The 20,433-nt window shown below is 38.5% G+C and overlaps 1 protein-coding gene across 6 annotated transcripts in view; it reads right to left on the bottom strand.

Moving 5' to 3' along the window:
• The window catches only part of ncam1a (neural cell adhesion molecule 1a), a 204,698-nt gene extending 195,330 nt beyond the window's left edge, over positions 1-9,368 (bottom strand). For all 6 annotated transcript variants that reach the window (XM_026329098.1, XM_026329100.1, XM_026329099.1 and 3 more), the window contains exon 1: positions 9,167-9,368. In XM_026329098.1, coding sequence (XP_026184883.1) covers positions 9,167-9,218 — 52 coding nt within the window. In that variant the 5' untranslated portion in view covers positions 9,219-9,368. The remainder of the gene's footprint in view (positions 1-9,166) is intronic.
• Between the last annotated feature and the right edge of the window lie 11,065 nt (positions 9,369-20,433).

Here is a 20,433-nt window from a genome sequence, read left to right as displayed (position 1 = left end):
GCACATCTTGCCTTGTTCCCATCTCCCGATAGACACACTTTTCTTTTTTTGTTCTTCACACAAAGGCTAAGGCAGCTTGACACCTGAGGAAGCCAGCCAATCACAGTGTTCCAAGGATGAGCAAACTGCCATTTCTAAGAATTACATCATGATGGTGAGTCACTCCCTCGGGTTAAGAGAGAGTAAAACACATGCCCAAATCCATTACGGCTTTGCCTATGATAGCTCAGCCAAGGCAAACTGAGACGATAGATTTCAAGTTGTATGACAAACATAACAAGCCTGGCCTGTGTTTATGCTCAAATAAATGTGCTAACGTGCATCAAATAAACACCGTTTATAACTGAGGCAAGAATAATCCTCATGTTCGTCTCTAAGCTGCAGCAGTTAATTAGTGTCAGACAACTTTAGCTCAGGTAAACTATATTAAATGCCAAGATTCAGACAAGTGATACTGACAGGATGTAGAGTTTATAGGCAGTATGCATATGCCAACACAATATTGACACGCTGCCCGAGGCCACCTACATGCCCCTAAATATCAGCGTTGGTCAGGAAACAGAGCATGTATATGCAGTGCCCCATATTCTCTCAAGCTTCATTATGAGTCAAATTTAATAAAGTTACATTAACATTATTTAAGATGCTTACACATCTGTAAATTGTTCACACATTTAATGTGTATTAGCTGAAATGTGTAATACTTAAGTGCTAGAGCATGAAAATATATGCAAAACAAGACATGATGTTTGTATAATGTATTGGCATATTTAGGTTGGTATATGCAACATGTGCTGCTGGTGTGCTGAATTTCTAGTGTGCAACATGGACCAGCATTATGTCCATAGGGTTTGTCCAGCCTCCAGCTAACACAAACAAAATGAAAACAAAGGAATCAGACTCAAGTGACAAGGTTTTCCTAATGATGCAGTGAGAACTAGAAAATTACAATCAAACCAACATTTAATTAATTCAAATTACAAGTCGAGCTAATAAAGCATACACATTTTTTGTAAGAAAACACTGAAAGAGAAATTAGGATTAATTACAAACCCTGGCATTACATATCAGTTTTTACTCCCTTTATTTACACACCTATGGCATCATAACTATTACAGTGATTATTATTACTTATACATGTCAAGCATGGAATATAATATCTTCTGATTAAGTTGAGCTACTCCAATGCTATGAGTTTGAATATGTTCTAGGACAATTTTTTTTTGTTTTTTTTAATGAAGTCTTACATAATTTAAACTATTTTTGCCTGTATGTCCACAGGTTTCTAAACACACCACCAATGTCTGTACATGAACTGATAGAGTAGAGTTTCATGACTATAACAAACCTGACAATAGGACATTATCAGAGTGCACAACAAACAAAAACTGCTCTCCTTTTGGTGATTTTTTTTTCAATTTTCTACAAGGTTTTCCATCATTCTATGGATAATGTAAAGAAGGAAATAAAAGGTCACTATAAATACCAAGAGTTCAGCTAAGCTGGAGAAATCTTGCTCACTTAATTTTAAAAAATGAAAACTCAATTTTGACAAATAGGCTGTATTTGCCTTTCCACTTGTGTAAATACAAAAAAATACAATTTTAGTAGGAAACTGCTTTCTCGGTTCATGAGAGCAAGAGTGTTTTTACTGCTCACTACACACCAAGGCAGAAGAAACAACTGGGTAAAGAGAGAACCTAAGTGGCTGTAGCCCCACCCAGGTAAGTAATCACCAGCTGCCACTGCTAAATACATACATTTTAATTTTGATCATTATGAAGAAAACTGTTATGCTCAGTGCAAGCTGCAATACAAGCTGAAACCATAGGTTAATACCTGGACATAAAAGTGCTTTCTCTTTATATATTAAACAAAAAAAAACGGCAGTGATGATAATAGCATGATGAAACAGGAAGAAGCCCCACATAAAAATAAAATAAAGATTAGCAAAAAGCATTTAGTGAGAAAAGAAAAAAAATTTCAAAAACAGACAATCACAATAAATCATGTGGAAATAATATTACTGAATTCATTTTAAATGAGCAACAATTACCCCTGTAGACGCCAGGTGTACAAGAAAACGAGCTGCCTCAGCAGGTGGTTTGAAAAGTAGGATTTCAAAGCAGAGAATCCTGCGTGAATTGGAGATAAATACAGCAGGTGTGGTATGAGTTAGCTCTGAAATCCTGGAGCAAGCTGCCATACACTCTTACTTCAATAAATCCCTAAGTTTCGGCAGTAGTGAAGCAGACATAAAAAGACAGAAATGTGTTTTTGACAAATCTATCTTCACAAAGAACTGTGAATATCATGGAAGAGGTGGGGTGACATTACCCAACCTCTCAGTATAACCAGTTCACTCCAAAAACAGATGAAGTCCAAACAAATAGTATTAATTGACCTAAGTTTTCTCACTGAGGGCAACTAAACTTACACTCTTCATGAAGTCCACCTGAACAATACGCACATCTTAAATGAAATACTACAGCAGAAGTGACAATATTAAGTGATAACCACTACAATGCGGGGGGAACTTGTCTGCATCAAATTGGTACAAAACAACAAAAAAAAAAAAAAACTTAAAAATTTAAGTGACATTGGGATTTTCACTCAGTGATGTCCAGAGGCTTAACACAACTTGTGTTGTGTTTTGTCTAAAAGTTACTCAGTCTCAAACAAATAGTGAACTGAAACTATTATGTACATTATGTAATCTAACAATACATTTGATTGCAATAAGCTGTAACATCACTGCCACTAAACAAGCTGCATGAACGGCTACAAAAAATGGTAACTGACATTAGGGCAGACAGTGTTTTATACTACCAATTGGAAGTGTAGTTAGGATGACTGCAGCTGACACGTGTTAGTGCAAGATACAACTGTGGCCATACCTTGTGATGGTCCAACGTGGTTATTAAAAGAGGCGTTCTGACCTGGTGGTAAGGCTACAGAATTATTCACTTTTCAGTTGGTATTATTTGACCTTTACACTTGTTTGTTGAAATTTCCAAGAACCGCAATATGCCTTATGCAAATTTCAATACTTAGTCACATATAATTCTAGGTTATTACCTGGCTTTACAGGAGATAACAGCAGCAGACAACCAAGAGTGAGCCTAAGAGTATGCTTTGGTGCTGAAATATCAGCATCTAAAATCTACCAGGGACACATGGAAGCTGTCTTATCTCAACTCTTGAAGGCTTAGTTGAACAAAGGGACAATCAAGCAAAACCTCCTACTCTCTGCACTTGTGACTCATGAAAGAAAGACTACCAGTAATCCACCAAGAATACAAATCATTCTGTGCTGGCATGCATGTATGTGATCCTTGATCAAGGTCACTGCAGCTAAAGCACAGTTATATTAAGGTGCTGTCAATTCAGCTATGCCAACGTGCATGTGGTTGACATCGTTGAACTGATCAGTAAAGTAATGCAAAAACATCCCTTATTTCAAGCAAGTGTTAGACACCTCAGAAGTGTCTTTGACTTTCACAGACCAAAATACCATCTGTTCAGCCCCTGTATGAGGGACACACGTAAAAATAGTAACACACTATAAATAACACAGGGCCCCATGCCGACAATGAAACCTGGAACATAAATACAAACATTGTCTATCCCAAACAAAATTGGTGCTTTTGTAGTTGGTGCTAGGCAGTTCAAGGAGGCCCTGGGCATCATGCTGAGATTCTGTTAAATCACCCTGGGCATCCTCACCAGACTTGCCAGTCTCACTTAAAGCTAAAAAAAAAAAAATGGAGGGTGCTGCATGCTACAGGAGGACAGATCATCAGTGCAAATGTAGAGAACCTGGTGAAGCTGGGACAAAGGACACTGCTAGAGATGCCAAGTGTCACAGCATGCAATTGTCCATCTGCTGTCACCTTCCACATTCACCAGGTGCTGTGCAGCTATTTGCCTTAAGGCAACAGCAGCTTCAAAGAATGTTTTCGATCCTGACCACACAGAAATGTTTTACCCTGCTGAATGTGATCTTAGGGGACAGTCATGTTAAGCACCTGTTTATCACAACTCATTAAAGGCTGATACCAATTCACCCTGCAGAAATGATCAGGAATATAAAGACTGCATGTCCATTAACCTTCACTTACGAAGGCTGAATACTTAAACAACACTCCTTTTGATCATTATGAGTCACTAAAAGCTGCTTAAATTCTCACTCAATACAGTGGCTTCAGCGAAGTATTTTTGGTTTTCAATAAATTTGCAACATGATTAAAAACATAACACAATGTGTTTGTTAACCAATAGTGCCGCCATGTACACAAAGTACATACACTTAAGTTTTACAAAGTAATGCTGTGTGTAGAAAAGAAAAACTGTGAGGCAATGGCTGAGGGTGGCAGGGGGAAGGGCAGGGTAGCGGCCCAGATTCTGTATAACAAGCCCATCTCCTTTTTTCTCTTTTTCATTTTTTTTTTTTTTTTTTCCTGGATTCAATTCTCTATAGGACGCCTTCAGAGCTCACACAATGCAAATCACTCATGGTCCCTATTCATGTGCTGATTAATATGCAAAGACTGCCCATCCTCATCTAGCAGTCAGCCGAGAAGAAATATAACAGTCAGCCAAGTCATTTTGAGCTTATCTGTTTGAAACTATCAGTACTTTTAAATTCAGTATGAACAAGTGTTGTAAGATGACAAGAAATCTTGGATGATGTATCAGACTTGAGTGCTTACAGTATATGCTAGTATACTATCTTGGTACATCATGTTCCATTCCCAGTAATTTCTTGATTTTTTCATAGCTACTCTATGATTGTTACTTATTCATTTTGTTATAGCCGAAGTACATTATAAATTATGTCATCCCAAAATTTGTAAAATGCCACGCAATCATTTTGGTGGATTTGGTGATGCAATGGCACATTTTTAAATTAGGGACTGTTAAAAGCAGGGAGTGTATTTCACAGCTGTTAGTGAACATTTATACATTTTGTGCAGTCTTTATAACTGTTATCTTGGTAACAATGAATGAACTTTGTCAGGTCACTTAAACTGTTCCATCTTTAAAAAGGGGGGAAATGTACAAATCCTAGTTAAGGCCCTACAAAGAGTGTGTCCAGCATTGGACAAAGTGTATTGTGTAGTTATTTGATTTATTTCATTAATCTCTCTTCATGTTAGTTCATGTCTGCTCTTCACTATACCAATAAAAAGTTCTTTACATCCGATTCATTAGTTTGCAAAAATACACCTGTTTTAATAGTTTAATTTATCACCATCAATTTTTCTATCTTCAATTAATCAGCACTGTGCACAAGTACACCCAGGGAACATTTTGTTACACAATACCAATATGTACAATTATAAAACGTAAAAGAAAGTCAAAGTTTTGAACAAATATTAACAAAAGACAGAAAAATACGAAGCAAAAACATGTTGAGAAAGAACCACAGTAATGAGTGATGCTTCTGTAAACTTCAGCAGCAGCACAAAACTCACATCTGGCAAGTCAGCTAAACTTGTAATTATGACTCAATGAGAAGTCATTTTCTAGTGATGTCTAGCTTTGCACAGTAACAGTAGCATGAAGCATATAGCTAAATAAGAACTGAATCTAAACAGCACAAGCTGTAATCTGAGTTGTTCCTCTACAGATGAGAATCTGATCAACATAAACTGAAATAAGTCATGCAAAATCTGTCCATGTCATAATACAACAAAGACCTAGCTGCAGCCAGAGACCCAGAATCCAGTTTTATTCAGAGCAGTCTAAAAGTGCCTTATAATTTTCTCTTGTTTGGCTGCTTTGCCCAGTTACCCCAAGTCAAAAATAGCTTGTATTATTTTCATAGTGGCTTTGAACTTACCACAGCAGTTAAAGTGCCATATGTTAGTCATTTAAGAATTGTGTATTTTCTCTCCCTCAAAAGTTGAACTTGTTCTTTTTGTGGAGTTCAGCTCTGTGCCTGATGCATAAAAACACTGCTTTAGATCAAGACAATCACTAAATGAACTTCCCAGCATTCACACTCTTCATTCTTTGTCTGACATGTCAAAAGCAGATGGTTATGATTTGTAGATGGGGAAGTCATTGTCTGCACTTTCACAAAACTGTATAAATGAAATGGCAGGTGCATGGCAATAACTGCACGTTCAGACCAAAACCAACATTTGCAAAACACAAGTGGCTGCAGTAGGGAAGACTTCTTTGTTTGGAAGAAAGACAGGAAGTTAAAATAACAGATGAAATCAAGTTTCAGTAAAAGGTTTGTTGCTCAGTGGTTTACTGACAAAGGATGTTGGGAAGTTATCGCGATAATTTTATCCTCTATTCTGCTGAATGGAGAACCAAACTGGAAATGTCAGCCATGTCAAAGCCATCAGCAATATCCATTTTCACTTACACGACCTGCCAAAAACGGTGTGTTGCTGGACGGCATTGCAGTGCGGCAAAAGTTAAGCGAGGTTCAGCGTTTTTGGCTGATGATCCTACATTATTTTTCCTTCTACAGCTAACACCACACAGCATAAAACTGAAAATGTTTTACCAACCTCTCACTGCCCAGAGCGACAGCAGATCACTAACTGGAAAACAGTCTTTCATGTTGCAGAACAACAACCATGGCTGTCCTAGATCACTCCCATAACACAAGGTCAAAACCGGTGATACACACTAGACTCAATCCATCTGGCTGCAGACAGACTAATACAAGAAATGCCACTGTCTCTGTCCACTTCTAAAATCATATTCTGTTTAATGTTGCCATTATTCACTCATTTCTTGGAAGGTGGTGTGGCTTCCCATCCTAATGTTTGTTACTACTCGCGAAATTCAATTATCTCTGAACTGGAACAAGAACTGGAAATCAATAAATGTAATTAAATTGCTCAGCCTTCATACTGTGTGATACTGTCATTACCCTTTTAATATACCCCGGGCCTATCAAATAATATAATCAATTTCTTTGAATTTCTTTCCCTATTGCAACAGGGCAGAGCTAGGGCACAGTTGTCCAATTGTCCAATTATCTCCCTCTTGGTTCCTTTCACTTATGAGTTGCAGTGAATTGCGGGGGCGTCAGAATATTTTGGCAGGATCATGAATCATATAGAAGAAAAACGAACACCTACCGAGTGTACTTGGTGCCACACCGCCCTCTATACCACTAACGGTGACAAGCTGACAAGGTTGGAGTGTAAAGGGGGGCAAGGAAATACTGTTGCTCTGAAAATACTGCAAAAAAAAAGGCTGTAAAACTAAAACAGCCTGTGTTTCATCAACATGAACTAAGGCTCATACAATTAATTTCTGTGCATAGATGTGAAGGTTGACATATTTTCCCCACTACATTAAACCCTACCCAGAATATCAGCCAGGGCAGTCACAGATGTAGTTAATTCACCACAGTGCTCTGATTTTTTTCTTTCTTTAAAAACATCAAACTCACTAAACATCCTGCTCACTATAAATACCTACATTTGAAGGGTCTTTATAAAAGTGTTGAATATTGTCTTGTTAGACTTTATCAGATTTTCTGTTTATAAACTTCCAAATATTAATATTAGTATTAACCTAAGAAACATGATGGGTCAATGAGATTTAAGATTTACAATACATTTGACGGAAGCGGGACTTATATGGGAAGAGAGATATCATTGGCTGAATTAAACCTCAGTGGGAGGGAACAAACATTTGGTTTTCCTGACAAATGTTAGACCGGAGCCTGAAACAGAACATTAATATAGAAACAGCAAAACTGCTAAGTGATCAAGTCCAAACCTGAGGTAGGACTAATCATCCTGTTACTTTTGAATAAGTATGAAATGAAATTATTAAATCAGACTATTCTTCTCTCTCCAAAGACCCCTGGGGTTCCTTAAACTCCGTCTGGAACGCACAGTTGCAGTCTATAGAAAGAAGGGGCACATAGAGGGTGGAGGAGGATGATGTGGGAGGTGCGGTAGGTGGAGGCTTAGGGGGGGAAATAGGTCCCCTCCCGCCCTATATAACCATGAGAGCTCTAGGATTGGATCCTATTGTATCCACTGAATGACTATTCAGATGTCCTCAATGGATGAGGAACCATCCATCCCGAACCAAGTAAACCCGAAAACTAACATTAAAAATCAGCTCTGTGCCTTTACGCCAACATCATTTTGCGTCTAATACGGCACCGCACTGTTACATTGGAAACAACGGTTAGAACAGAAACGGTGGTGATGACCCAGTAATGTAAAAGACCGTTAACCGATATGATCACACTGATGATCAACTCTAAAACAGACAAATCTGTCTGCCAAATCCGATGAGAGGAAGTTGGAACGGTGGCCGCATCTAACGCATCCGACAGAGAGAGTTTAAGGTCATGCTTATAGAAAAAAAACATCCTGATGCAATCTCCTTAAACCTATTTTAGCCGACAGAAACAAAGCATCCCTGAGAAGAGCGCCCGAGTGACCAGAGCACTCAATCCTCGGTGCGTCACGGCTGACCCAGCTAAAGTGTGTGAGGGGGGGGGGGACGCCAAAGTGCACTTTTGGATAAAAATATAATCCGTTTACTTTTTCTTATGTGATGCTAAATACGGCGACTTATTTGCACTCAGAGAGTAAAAGCAACGTGTGCTGGCATGAGGAGACCACAGAGACGTACCTCTGCATCACCAGTCCGAATCTCCACCAGCATCCATCCATACCAACCTTCACATAAATGTATTCACAAGCATAACTCCAACAATGACGCCTTGGCTATTTATACTAAAATGACACAGACCTGTAGTGTGTTTAAACTCAGACAGGACAGTGGCCCAAGCCAACCAGCCACAGAGGTGTATCTGTTTTGCGCGGAGATATTCAAAAATTGCACCGACGCAAGCGGATCCTCAGGAAACTACGCATATAACACCTCAAAACTGAATAACCGCACTGTTCATTTGGCTCATGAAGAGGAAAAACTCACTTCTTACAGAAACTTTTTAGTATAACGCCAAAAATAATCGTGTTGATTTTTTTTTTTTTTTTTTTGCGGAGCACCTTAACACCTCTGTCCGGTATCAGACCAGACCAGAGGATGCTGCTCCACAACCAGCACAACTCGCCCCTGCGTTTTAACAGCTTTGCTTTGGAATAAATCTCCACATGACCTAATATCAATAATAACAGCAATAATAAACAACTCAGCTTCTCACCTGCACAGCCAATGAATAGCAATCCCCAGATGATGTCCCTTATTTGAAGCATTGTAATGTGTCACAGATATTCTCCTTGAAGAGTAGACGCACTTTAAATAAGCGAGGTGTCTCTACTGGTGGAAGGGGGGGGGGACAGATACCAGCTTTCCCAGGGACAACTGCTGCTACCGGACGGAATTTTGGTCCTTGTCGCTACCCGTGTTCGCGGCACAATGAGTGACAAGAAGCAGCCGTAGCACGCACTCACACACACATGCACCCAATAGATACCAACACGAATTACTCCGCCCGGTAGGCTCACACATACGCGCACACACACACAGGGAGAGGGCGGGCTGAGGTGAACGCAGGAAAGTAGTGCGCGGAGCTGTCGGGAGTAGACAGCAGATGGTCACCAGGGGCTGTAATTCGGATTACCGGGTTTACAAACTAGACAACTGTCATTTAGAAACACATAGAACAAAACACTAATCCTGGACTGAAGACTAGTTAAAAGTGTGATGGAGATTCTGATAATACAGAAATTATAAGTAATTGAAATTATAAAAATACTTAATATGGTGTTATTTCTGACAGATCACATCAAACATTTAAATCTCTTGTTCTAAAGTAGCCCACATTGGTATTTTTAGTAGTCTTGCAGTTACACACATGTAAAAACACAAGATTTTTAGTTGATGGGTCCATTATTTCCCAATACTTTCACCAAAGGTTCCTTAATAGAAACATGTTAGTTGCAAATTATTAAGCAACTTGTTGGCAGCTGGTATAATGGTAAATACACATCCAGCAGATAACAGCGTTGAAGTTGTGTTTGTGTCCACATGATGAATGTTAAATCCAACAGTTTGCATGTAGCTTTGTCACTGTCTCCACCAACTCTTGAGGGAAATATCTGGCACTAAACTGTGTTCATGAACAAGTCACAAACTTTGTCTGGCTGCTGTTTGGGGCTGGGCTCGTGGTCCAGCACTCATCTCACCAGCTCTCCTCTCTCTCTGTCAGTGAAACAGCTGCCAGCTGCTGCTGCTAGAAACAAGGTTGAAGTTCCAAAACAAACTCGTGTGTGAAAAACGTGTGCTCCTGTACTTAATTGGTGTGTAAGTGTTTGCGACCTTTTCATCATTGGCCTGCTGCATACATTCTGTAATCGCACCATTTTCTTTTTTACAATGCGTTTTCAGTCCACATAAAAATGGACCGCTTTCATGAAGTATGTCTGTGGCACCACAAACCTACTAATTACAGAAGATGTGTGATGGTAAAGTTACTACCAACGAGCCTGAGACAACTGCTAGTACAGTATTTCCCAAAATACACTGCCACTCATGAGGGAGCAATTTGATGTGACTAACTTTAACTGATCAGGCCTCGTATTAGCTTTTACTGAACATTGGACCCACTTACAGTGTTACAATGTCACTGATCATCAGCTTCACCTCAGACATGTAGAAAAATAACTGTTCTCCAGTTATTTTGTTTTCTTTTTGCTCTCAATAAACATATGTGAGGATTTTCCAACCTGGTTTGATGCTTTGCTGCCTGCTGTTCACCATTGGGTTCATCCTCTGACTAGGTTGTTGCTAGGGGAAAGGCAAGATGCAATAATTAGAAGTCAGTTTTAATCTTGTCGGGAGCTCCACACAAATTTCCATATCCATCAATTTCCAAACTCTTACCTACAAGTTTCTCCTATCTAGACTACACCTGGAGTGACAGTCATGTATGAATAGTAGTTTATGTCATCCAAAGCTTTCAGTTTTTTTTTTCATTCTTCACCTCTGTATCAGATATCCTCAGTGCCCTGCACACCTGCAGATGACTCCTGCATGAGTGCTCCCTGCTGCCTGCCTCACCAGCTGCACCTCATTAGGTCATTACCAGCACTGGCAGCTTTAAAAAAAAAAAACCAAGCTGCTGTTAAAAGATTGAACCTGTGTTTTCTGGGATAAGGTCACATTCCCTCTAACGCTTATTTCATAATCTTAATAGGACAGATGTGTTTTTGTTTTATATTAACATTGGTACAACTCCATTCACAGTCGAGGCATATTGGAGATCTCAAGTTTAAACATCACAGTTGTGTGTGTACGTTGCTCACTTTTTTGACTTGGCTTCCATACTAGTTGTGATATCAAACACAAAAAAAATGCAACTCAGATTCATGAGAACAGAGAAATGCACTCACTTCAGCAAATGTATTTGAAAACAGCTTTCTGCACGTACATCATTGTGCACAGTGAAGGTCAAACATCCAAAGGAAGTTATAAAGAACACACTGCGTGAATAGAGTCTTTATATCTAACAGTTTTATAAGATACATTTCAGATTATTACAGAGTAAATAAGTACTACTACTACATTTACACACTGTTATTTTTTATAGGGTGTTTGTGTGAATGAGAATTACTGACTAAACTGGCAATATAACATATTAACTAGAAATAATGTGTTAAATATTCACAGTGATAGTGGAAAAAGTAAATAGACCACCTTTGGATTTAATACAGCAACAGTTTGAAATTTGTTTGGCAGCAGTATCTCTAAAAAAAATCTTTGTGAAAATGAAAAATACTCAGGAGGAATTTTGGACCATTCTTTCTTACAGAATTGCTCCAGCTGATATATATTTTTGGGATGTCTCTCTCCGATAAGTGGCTCTAGAAACTCATTTGAAAGCTTCTCTTTTGGGTTAAAGCTGGGCTCTGGTCACTCTAAAAGGAGGAGGATTTTCTTTGTTGTCATTTTACAGTAGACTCATGTTAATGTTTTGGGACGTTGTCCTGCACCCATCTTCTATTAAACTTCATCTGGCAGACAGCCACCCTGACATTATCCATTAAGGTACCTTGATAAACTTTCAAATTCATTTTTCCTTCAATGATGGCAAGCTATAGTCCAGAGGCAGCAAAGCGGCCAATAATCTTGGATCACCTTGTTTTTTCCACCGCACTTCATTTTTTGGAGAATTTTTTATTTTTTCATGAATCTAAAACAGTTCAAACTTAGTTGCATAAGGCCATTTCAAGAGAAATTTGCCACAATACTAAATTGTATACATTTGTGGACAGTTTGTCTAACTGTGGATTAATGAATATCTAAACTTGTTGAGATTAATTTGTAATCCTTTCCAGCTTCATGCAAATCAGCATTCTTGATTGTAAGTCTTCTGAGAATTCTTGTTTTGTGAGGCATATTTTCACATCAGCAGATGCTATGCGTGACTAGCAAACTGAAGAGTGCTTTTTATGAGTTAAAGAAGCTCTAACTCACATTTCCAATCTTGTTTGATTAATTGGTCTCTATGTTTGCTAACTCCTGACTCCAATTAGCCTTTGTTAATGCCATTAGCCTAAGGGTTCACATGCTTTTTCCAACGTACACTGTGAATGTGTCAGTGATGTATTTAGTGTAGATAGGTGTTTCTTTTTAGCTAAAATATGTTATTTATAATTGTAACTTAGATGAAGATCCAACCAGGCAAATTCATACATAAATGCAAATTTCTGCAACTGTGTTCTATTCTTTGTATTTCATGCTATTCTCATCAGTAGTTAACCTATTGATCGACTAAAACACCCATTTAAGGTAATAGCCAGATGTATCAGAGTTACATGCTTGGACTTTTCAATTGATGATGATGAATCACTGCACAAAAATCCCAGTGTCAAAACTGGGAAATAAAGATAATACAGTGTGATTAAAGGTTTGGCCTTGCTCAAGTCTCATTAAATTAAAAATATACATACAAAAGACACAAATTGCAGTCTTTTATATATACTTTGTACACTGTACAGGACTCTTCTTTAGGGCCTATTGTAAATGTCTGCCCTGAGGCACCCTACAAGGATTAATTTGAACTTTGCTCAATAAAAATCCATGATAATCTTTAATGGCTCTTGATTATGTGTGATCAATGAATCAGGACAATAACTAAGATATGGTTTAACCATCCAACAGTAATAGTCATGAAAAGGGTCATTTGATGTCCCAATAAAGGTATTTTATTTTAAAGTGACTGCAACTTCAATTGTATTTGTTGCAGAGGTGCCTCATTCTCTCACAGGTGAGAAATAATGTTATTCACCAGAAACTACAGTATGTATGTACCAACATCCCAACTTCAGTCCTTCAACCACTAAAAGACTCCGCAAATATTAGATTAAATAGACGTTAAGATGAATATTTTGTCTTTTTGGATAACATATGCATAAGTAGGACATGCTGAGTTGGAAAAATAAATGATAGACCAGGATGATGCTAGCAAATGAGTGTGCACTGTCTATAATGGCAACCCTGTGTCCAAATTCCATTTATATCCAACTAATTTAAATCTGCAAATATGTTTTGTAGGAAATGTAATTGTAATATTTTATCATGACGTCTGTAAACTACATTCAGAGATTATGTTGCCATCACAACATAATTGAGAAGACATATAGCATATGAATGTAATTTTTTAGAGACTAGCCTGGTAATAGAGATATGGCCCTAACAAAATTATTTCTTTGTCCTTTGGTGCATAGGTTGAGGAAGATGTAAATACCTGAAAGCTGCAGCGGGATCAGGTCATGTAAGTGCTTTGGCATCAATTCTTCAAGGCATTACGTCAGACATTACGTGGCTTTTCTGAGGAGTCAGTGGTATTTCAATCCAATTACTGCCAGAAATGTTAAACAAATTATTGATATGTGGTAATATAACTATTTGCAAGGTTATTTCTCAGAAATGGCCTTTATTTCTCTTACACACACTTTGCATTTTACACACATGCTCCACAGGTGCTGAGCTGAGTGATGAGCTGAGTTTTTGTGCCAGGGATGATGGAGGAGATGACCGCTTATGTCACAGTAAACAGGTTTAATCTGAAAATGAATGTTCTCTCTGTGCTATCCTTTGATGTTCACTAAGCCAGAGATTTTTTTTAAACCAAAAAATTGAGGTTTTGAAAACCACGTTCCAGTTAATTGAATTATTTAATGATTTCATGATGTTTCTAGTCTGTGCCATAGAAAACACTGTATCCTTACAATAAGTATGATAGTTCCTCTCATTTACTGTGTACATTCATACTCATTCATACTGTGCCTGTCAGGCCAATTTCTGTTAAATTTAGTCATCATGCTTACATCCAGGGAGTTAAACCTTCAATAGCCCCATTGCTAGAACAGACATTTTTTGCTGTTTCGTTATTTAGGCTCTATCTTTCTTAAAACTAACAAAGAAAAGCTAAAATAAAAATGACCAAAAAAAAAAAACCTTTTGAAGGGCTTTTTAGGTTTCAAAGTTGTACTAATTTCTTTCACAGTATGTGTTTTTGAGAGGTAAGAAATGTATGTATGCTGCTTTTACAGACTGGAAAGGTTAAGCAATGTAGCTCAGCAGATTTTGAAAACTCTGTCCACCTGGGTGCTTTTCCTTGCCTGTCTTAGCATTTCTGAGGAAATGCCCTTAAGAAAGAATTTTGAAGAAGTGCCTGTAAGTGAGATTTTTTGTAATTATACAGCAGCAGAAAGGGAGATAACACTGAGAGCAAAGGATGCAATAGATCACGCAGCAAAAGTTCTAGGCTCATGACCACTGCTACTTTCAGTGTCTGCACATAAAAATGACTCTTCCAAAATCTCCTTTCTCACCTTTATACGTCTGTCCGGTATTCTCTTTCCTCATTAAGCTGATGTGAAATGCAAATATAAGAACTAATCGCACATCTTTTTATTCTCTCTACAACTGTAATGTTGTGGTATGTCAATAATGAAATCAAAAATACTATAATGTTGGCTTGCTAACAGACAACTGTCGTTGACTGACACATAGAAAAGAGGCTAACCCACAGGAGGTGAGAAGAGAGCTTTTCTTCAGGCAGCCCAAATCACTTTGAGGAAATTATTACATGCAATAAAAGAAGAAAAAAAAAAGCTGCATAATAAGATCTGTGAACCGAAATAACAGACGAGCCTGGTACAGAGACAAGAACACATCCATGTTTTAAACGTGACATGGTGGAACTCTACAGTAGTAATCTAAGGCTGGATAACCTAATTTACATAGTATATGAATTAACCCTGGGAAGTAGTCTTGGAAATTCAAGTGCAGTGTGCTTACTAAGCAGAACATTACAGTGAAAGGCATCTGACAGATGTTATCCGACTGTTTATATGGAGACTATAAAGACAGAATGGCAGTCTCAGGTGAAGAAGGATGTTTTCTCATCTTTATGCAACAGTTAAACACATTGTCAATATGTGTGAGCTACATTATTGACCTGGTTGATATCGTTTAAATATTAAAGTACACCAGTTAAAAGAGATAAGCAATCTTATATCGCGCTGGTCATCACAAAACAGGCACTAAAAAATGGAGTTTGTCTGACACAGTGAGTCTTGTTTACTATGAAAGGGCTCATTTCACAAGAATGGCTGCCTCCCAGTGCATTATAGCACTTATTATATGGGTACTTAACCAGGACAAAGAGGGAAGAAAAGTACACTATACAGTTCAGGCGTACTTTAGTCACTTAGAAATAACAGTTTGAGCCTTTAAGGATCTTTGTCTCATAGTGATGTTGGCAACCTCTGTTCCTGCAGAACTGTCTGACTCCTTTGGCTTATTTGCATCTTTTGCTTATATGGCTTCAGGCTTTTCACGGACACTGTCATGTACGTTGCAAACACTAATTGTGCTCTGTGTCTTTCCTCATCATCAAGCTGTGAGAAGGGAGGTTTTACATGCAGATCCATTACTATCTCCATGTATAATTCATCTCTAAAGGAATATTAACACACCATAAGCATACTACAGTGGGTATCCATATACACAGAAAGCCCATGTAGTTTGCAAAAATGCATGTGCATCCATAATGTTTTTTCTTTTTTATCCAAATCTATTTTGCAACACATCTGGGCTCTGATCTGTCATTCTTTTTCAACATATTTTGTCTTGAAATACAAGTGGCTACTCCTGAAGTAGGACTCAATCTGTGAGTGTGTTTCTGATTTTGACCCAGCCACACTTCACCTTCCACTGGGAACCTTGCCCTGATCACTTGTGCCTCACCCACTCCCTCCCTGCTGCCTGCTTCACCAACTACTCCACATTAGTGTCTCTTGGTCTATAAAGGATGTTTTTCTGTGTCGCACAGGTGGAAAACACCAATTGTCCTTTGTTGGTTGTGTTTGTGGCTCACCTATAGCTTTTTTGTGTGTTTATTTTTCATAGCTAGAATAAGGTAGTTGTGGGATATTGCTTATCATATGATGCAATAGTGTTGAAAGCAGTGGAAATGGTGACATCTTGTGGACAAACCCTTGGTACTGCATTTGAATAGATGAAGTAAATGTGAGACTTTGATAAAACAGTCAGAATACAGATGTTCTTAATGCATTTATTATTGTTAACCAAAGTAATGCTTACTTGGCAGTTTTAAATTTGACTTGTAGTTGAACACAATATAGGTTATCATAACATAGATTATCCCTTTCACATAAGTATCATTGTAGCTTTATCAATCTTTCTCATTGTCCAACCTTTCTGCGGGGTATTTCATTGTAGTTAATGGTAGCTAGCCCTCTACCAAGCAACCTGTGGCCACTATCATTCCAGGGAGACAGGGACTGTGATGTGGCCCCACAGCTACAGCCATGGCAGGGCACACTCCATAACTGAGTGAGCCTTTGGCATGTTTAAGACATGTTGGAGGTGCCTGTTCCAAGAACTTGCTTGTGCCTTTTATCACAACGTGTGCTCTGATCCATAACATTTGTCTCACTGTCAGGAAATCCGTGAGCCCTTAAAGTATGTCAGGAATATTGATGGGATTCCACTAAGACCAGTGAAGAGGGGCAAAAAGCAGAAATAATAAGGAAGACCTAATGGCAGGGTACTAACTGTTCCATGTTCCAGGTACCATTGAAATTAAATAAGCATAACCCCCTTTAGACCTTACTGACACTGAAGACATGAAAACTGGCTTGTTTCCTGAGGTTGAAAGAAACTGCTGGAAAATAATGAACGTACAGTCAAGGTGGTAAACGCAGCTCAAGGAATGAGGACGTTTTTGTTACGTTGAATGTTGGAAATGTTTTACCAATAAAAAAATGTGTGAAAAAAGAGACAAGTGTTAAGTAAAGCTCATTGCCAAATATGTTGGCTGTTCATTTTTGTGTTTTCTCCAAGGTTTGTAAACTCATTATGTCTTCCTCAAGTAAGGATGCACTTGCTTCTGTAATATGATATCACACTGCAGGCATGCCTTCTGCCATTACACTAAATTCATATTCCAGTTGTGTCCTGCTCAAAATTTATTTTCTGTTCCAAAACATGGCCACAGACGTTGTGTGTGTTGTCTGTGCCTATTCAACCAAGAATGAACAGAACAGAAATACCTGTAATACTGACGGAGCTGATCGATTTGTGGTTCACACAGTGACAGTGAGTGAGAAGCATTTGAGTACTCAAATTATTGAATGTCACCTGGCTCCTAAAAAAAATCCCACATACTCAGACACAATGACTTTTTACATAGTATACTCAAGAATCTGGCTGGTACCACTTGATAGTGGGCCACTAAAATTTATTTGCATGTCCTTTCAGAATGGATGGTGCTGTGGTTACAACCTGTAGGTCGTGCAGTGGCAGGGATGTTGGTTATAACTAGTTTAGTTAGGGGCAGTATGAATACAATGGAGAAAGCTGATTTCAGTACAGAAAGGTCTTATAAATGACATTCCATAGTAAAGCCACTTGTCATTTCCTGTGAGCATTTTCACTGTGTGCATATAGCTTCTCAAATGTGAGGCTGCATGTATAGAGTGGCTATACAGTACATCATACCCGTTTTGCAGTTTATTAACTCTAACTTCACAATATGGTACAGCAAATAGTATACAAATGAAAACAAATACATTTGCAACAGAGTTTTAGCTGCTAAACCCGAAGAAGCATCAAACAAGCTGCACACCATGGCAGGCAGCGAAGTGATGAAATTCAAAGTGTTGTTGATTCCATCCATTTTCAGTTTCCCCAGAGCAGCAGGGGAATCTCGGCCTGCAGCTGCAGCTTGTCAACAGGCTGTCATGGAGGCGGAATGTGAGTCAGTAACTCACTCTGCCCTCACTTCAAAATAACCCCTCTCCTTCACTCCATCTCTGCCTCCTCCTCTTTTAGTTCCACTTCACCAAATGGGTGGCAGTCTCCTGGTCTGATGTGCCCTCTATTATGTAGGCATTGGGCCAAGATGCAGACACATCGTGAGACATCCCTCAAGGTACTGATCCGAGTCAGGCTGACAAGGGCGTCCAGGTTATTTACAAGAAAAGATATTGCTATTCAGGTTCTCTGTATCAGTCTCCATGGGGCATTTATAGGTTTCTTGGCTGTGTTTACTTTCTCTTCAGGAGCTGATGGCAGCCCAGAGAGAAGGTTAAAGTATTTGTTTTTGTCTGCATCTCACTATCTTAAGTGCTTAACTCACGCCCTTACTGTCAGAAAGTCAAAGATTTGTTCTCAGGTCTTTCATTCTCTGACATCTTGCATGTTCACCTTTAACTTATTCTCCACAGTCACAGCTATTCAGTTCAGTTGGACTGAAGGTGCCAACTTTGCCACAGGTTAAAATGTGATTGATATGTTACTGTACATATTTAGTAAGTGGAGACCTGTGCAGTCTCTCTGTTTTTCTCTTCTGTGCCTTTCAGCTAATACATTCTGGGACTAGTTTAAAGAATAAGCTTAGTTTATTGTGATTAGAATCTCATTATCATAGGCTTGGCGATCATTCTTGTGGTAATAATAACATTGTCTAATGGCATTATACTTTCATCATTTCTCTCTTTGTTAATGGGAATATTCCACCCTAATAAGAGTGTATGTAAAATATAACCGTTTAACTTAGTATCACTTACATAAATTATTTAATAACAATTTCAATTAAAATACATTACACAAAACTAATTTTACGGCTTCATTTATGCATGTAATCGTAGGATTATGATACACAGTTGTTTACATCATTGCCAAATTTTTAGAGGACATTTCTTATATCAGACCGTAATGACAGTGGTCTCCAGGGACTGTGCTGCAGTGCCCCATGGACGCCGATAGTCAAAGTTAATGACAGTCCTTAGGAAACCATTATCATTTGAGGAGTGATTCATTAAAAATTAATCTCTTCCTTCAACCCCCTATTATCACCTCTAAGGTTCATCTTGCTGTTAGGTAGCATTGGGAGCTGGTCCAAAGCTCAGCCCTCCCTGGAACAACAGGGCCCGATGACCTGATGAGACATAAAATGAGCCTTTAAACACACTGAGGAGAAGCTGAGACCAGGCCTTATATGTCTTAAAAGCTTAGGAGTATGCTATTGATCTTTTCCTCATTTCAAACTGAATGGAAAAGTGGATGAAGGATAGCCAACTACATTGCTTACCCATGGGCTGTTTTTGCATCATGACGGTAAAGTCACGGTTCCTGTCTCAGCTGTTTGTGGTTTGGCCTTGTTATTGTGGCTCGTTCTGCTTTCATTCACTTCATACACTCTCAATCACCTCCTCAGGCCATTTTCATTTACTGGACATTTTCATACTTCAGACTATCAGTTCATCATCCAGCCTCTAGAGGTCCCCAGGAATCTTTCCCTTTCCCTTTCACTTTCCTTCTTTTTTTCAGTCACCAGACTTTGTTCACCTGAACACCTGTTTCCCACTTCCCAGTCAACCTCACTGTTTATATATACCAGCAGTTTTTCCTTAGTCAGACTGTTTACTGTGCTTTCATGTCATTCTGTACTTTTTTTTCTCAATTGTTACTCACCTGTTCTGGACTCTGTCTTCATATTTGGATTTATTTTTTGTCTCTCTTTCACTGGATAGTGTGGAAAGTTTGTTTGTGACCCACGTCTGCCTGGACTCTGATTTCTCCAGCCCTGCCTGGTTTTGCCAACCTGGACTCTGGGTAAGCCTCTTTTCCTGTCTGATATTAAACTGTTCTACTTCATCTACCATCCAGTTGGCCTGTTGGGGCTGAACGTGCCAGATAATATGTTGAAATGTTGTACTCTCTTCTGGATCGTGTTATTGTAGGTTTCTCTATCACTACTATAGGTTAGCATTAAATATTACTTGACTGTTCAACTGGAAGTGGCATCACAACAGTCAAATGAGGCCAAAATAGTTTAAATGTTTAACACCTAAAATACATAATGTGATTCATTTTGACATTATTAATTATTAAAGAAATACATAATAATCATAATACATTTTTATAATT

The sequence above is a fragment of the Mastacembelus armatus genome, chromosome 14 (assembly GCF_900324485.2).
Source record: "Mastacembelus armatus chromosome 14, fMasArm1.2, whole genome shotgun sequence".
Lineage (NCBI taxonomy): Eukaryota > Metazoa > Chordata > Actinopteri > Synbranchiformes > Mastacembelidae > Mastacembelus > Mastacembelus armatus.
The sequence above is the reverse complement of the archived record's forward strand: the minus strand, read 5'-3'. Positions and strand labels throughout refer to the sequence as shown.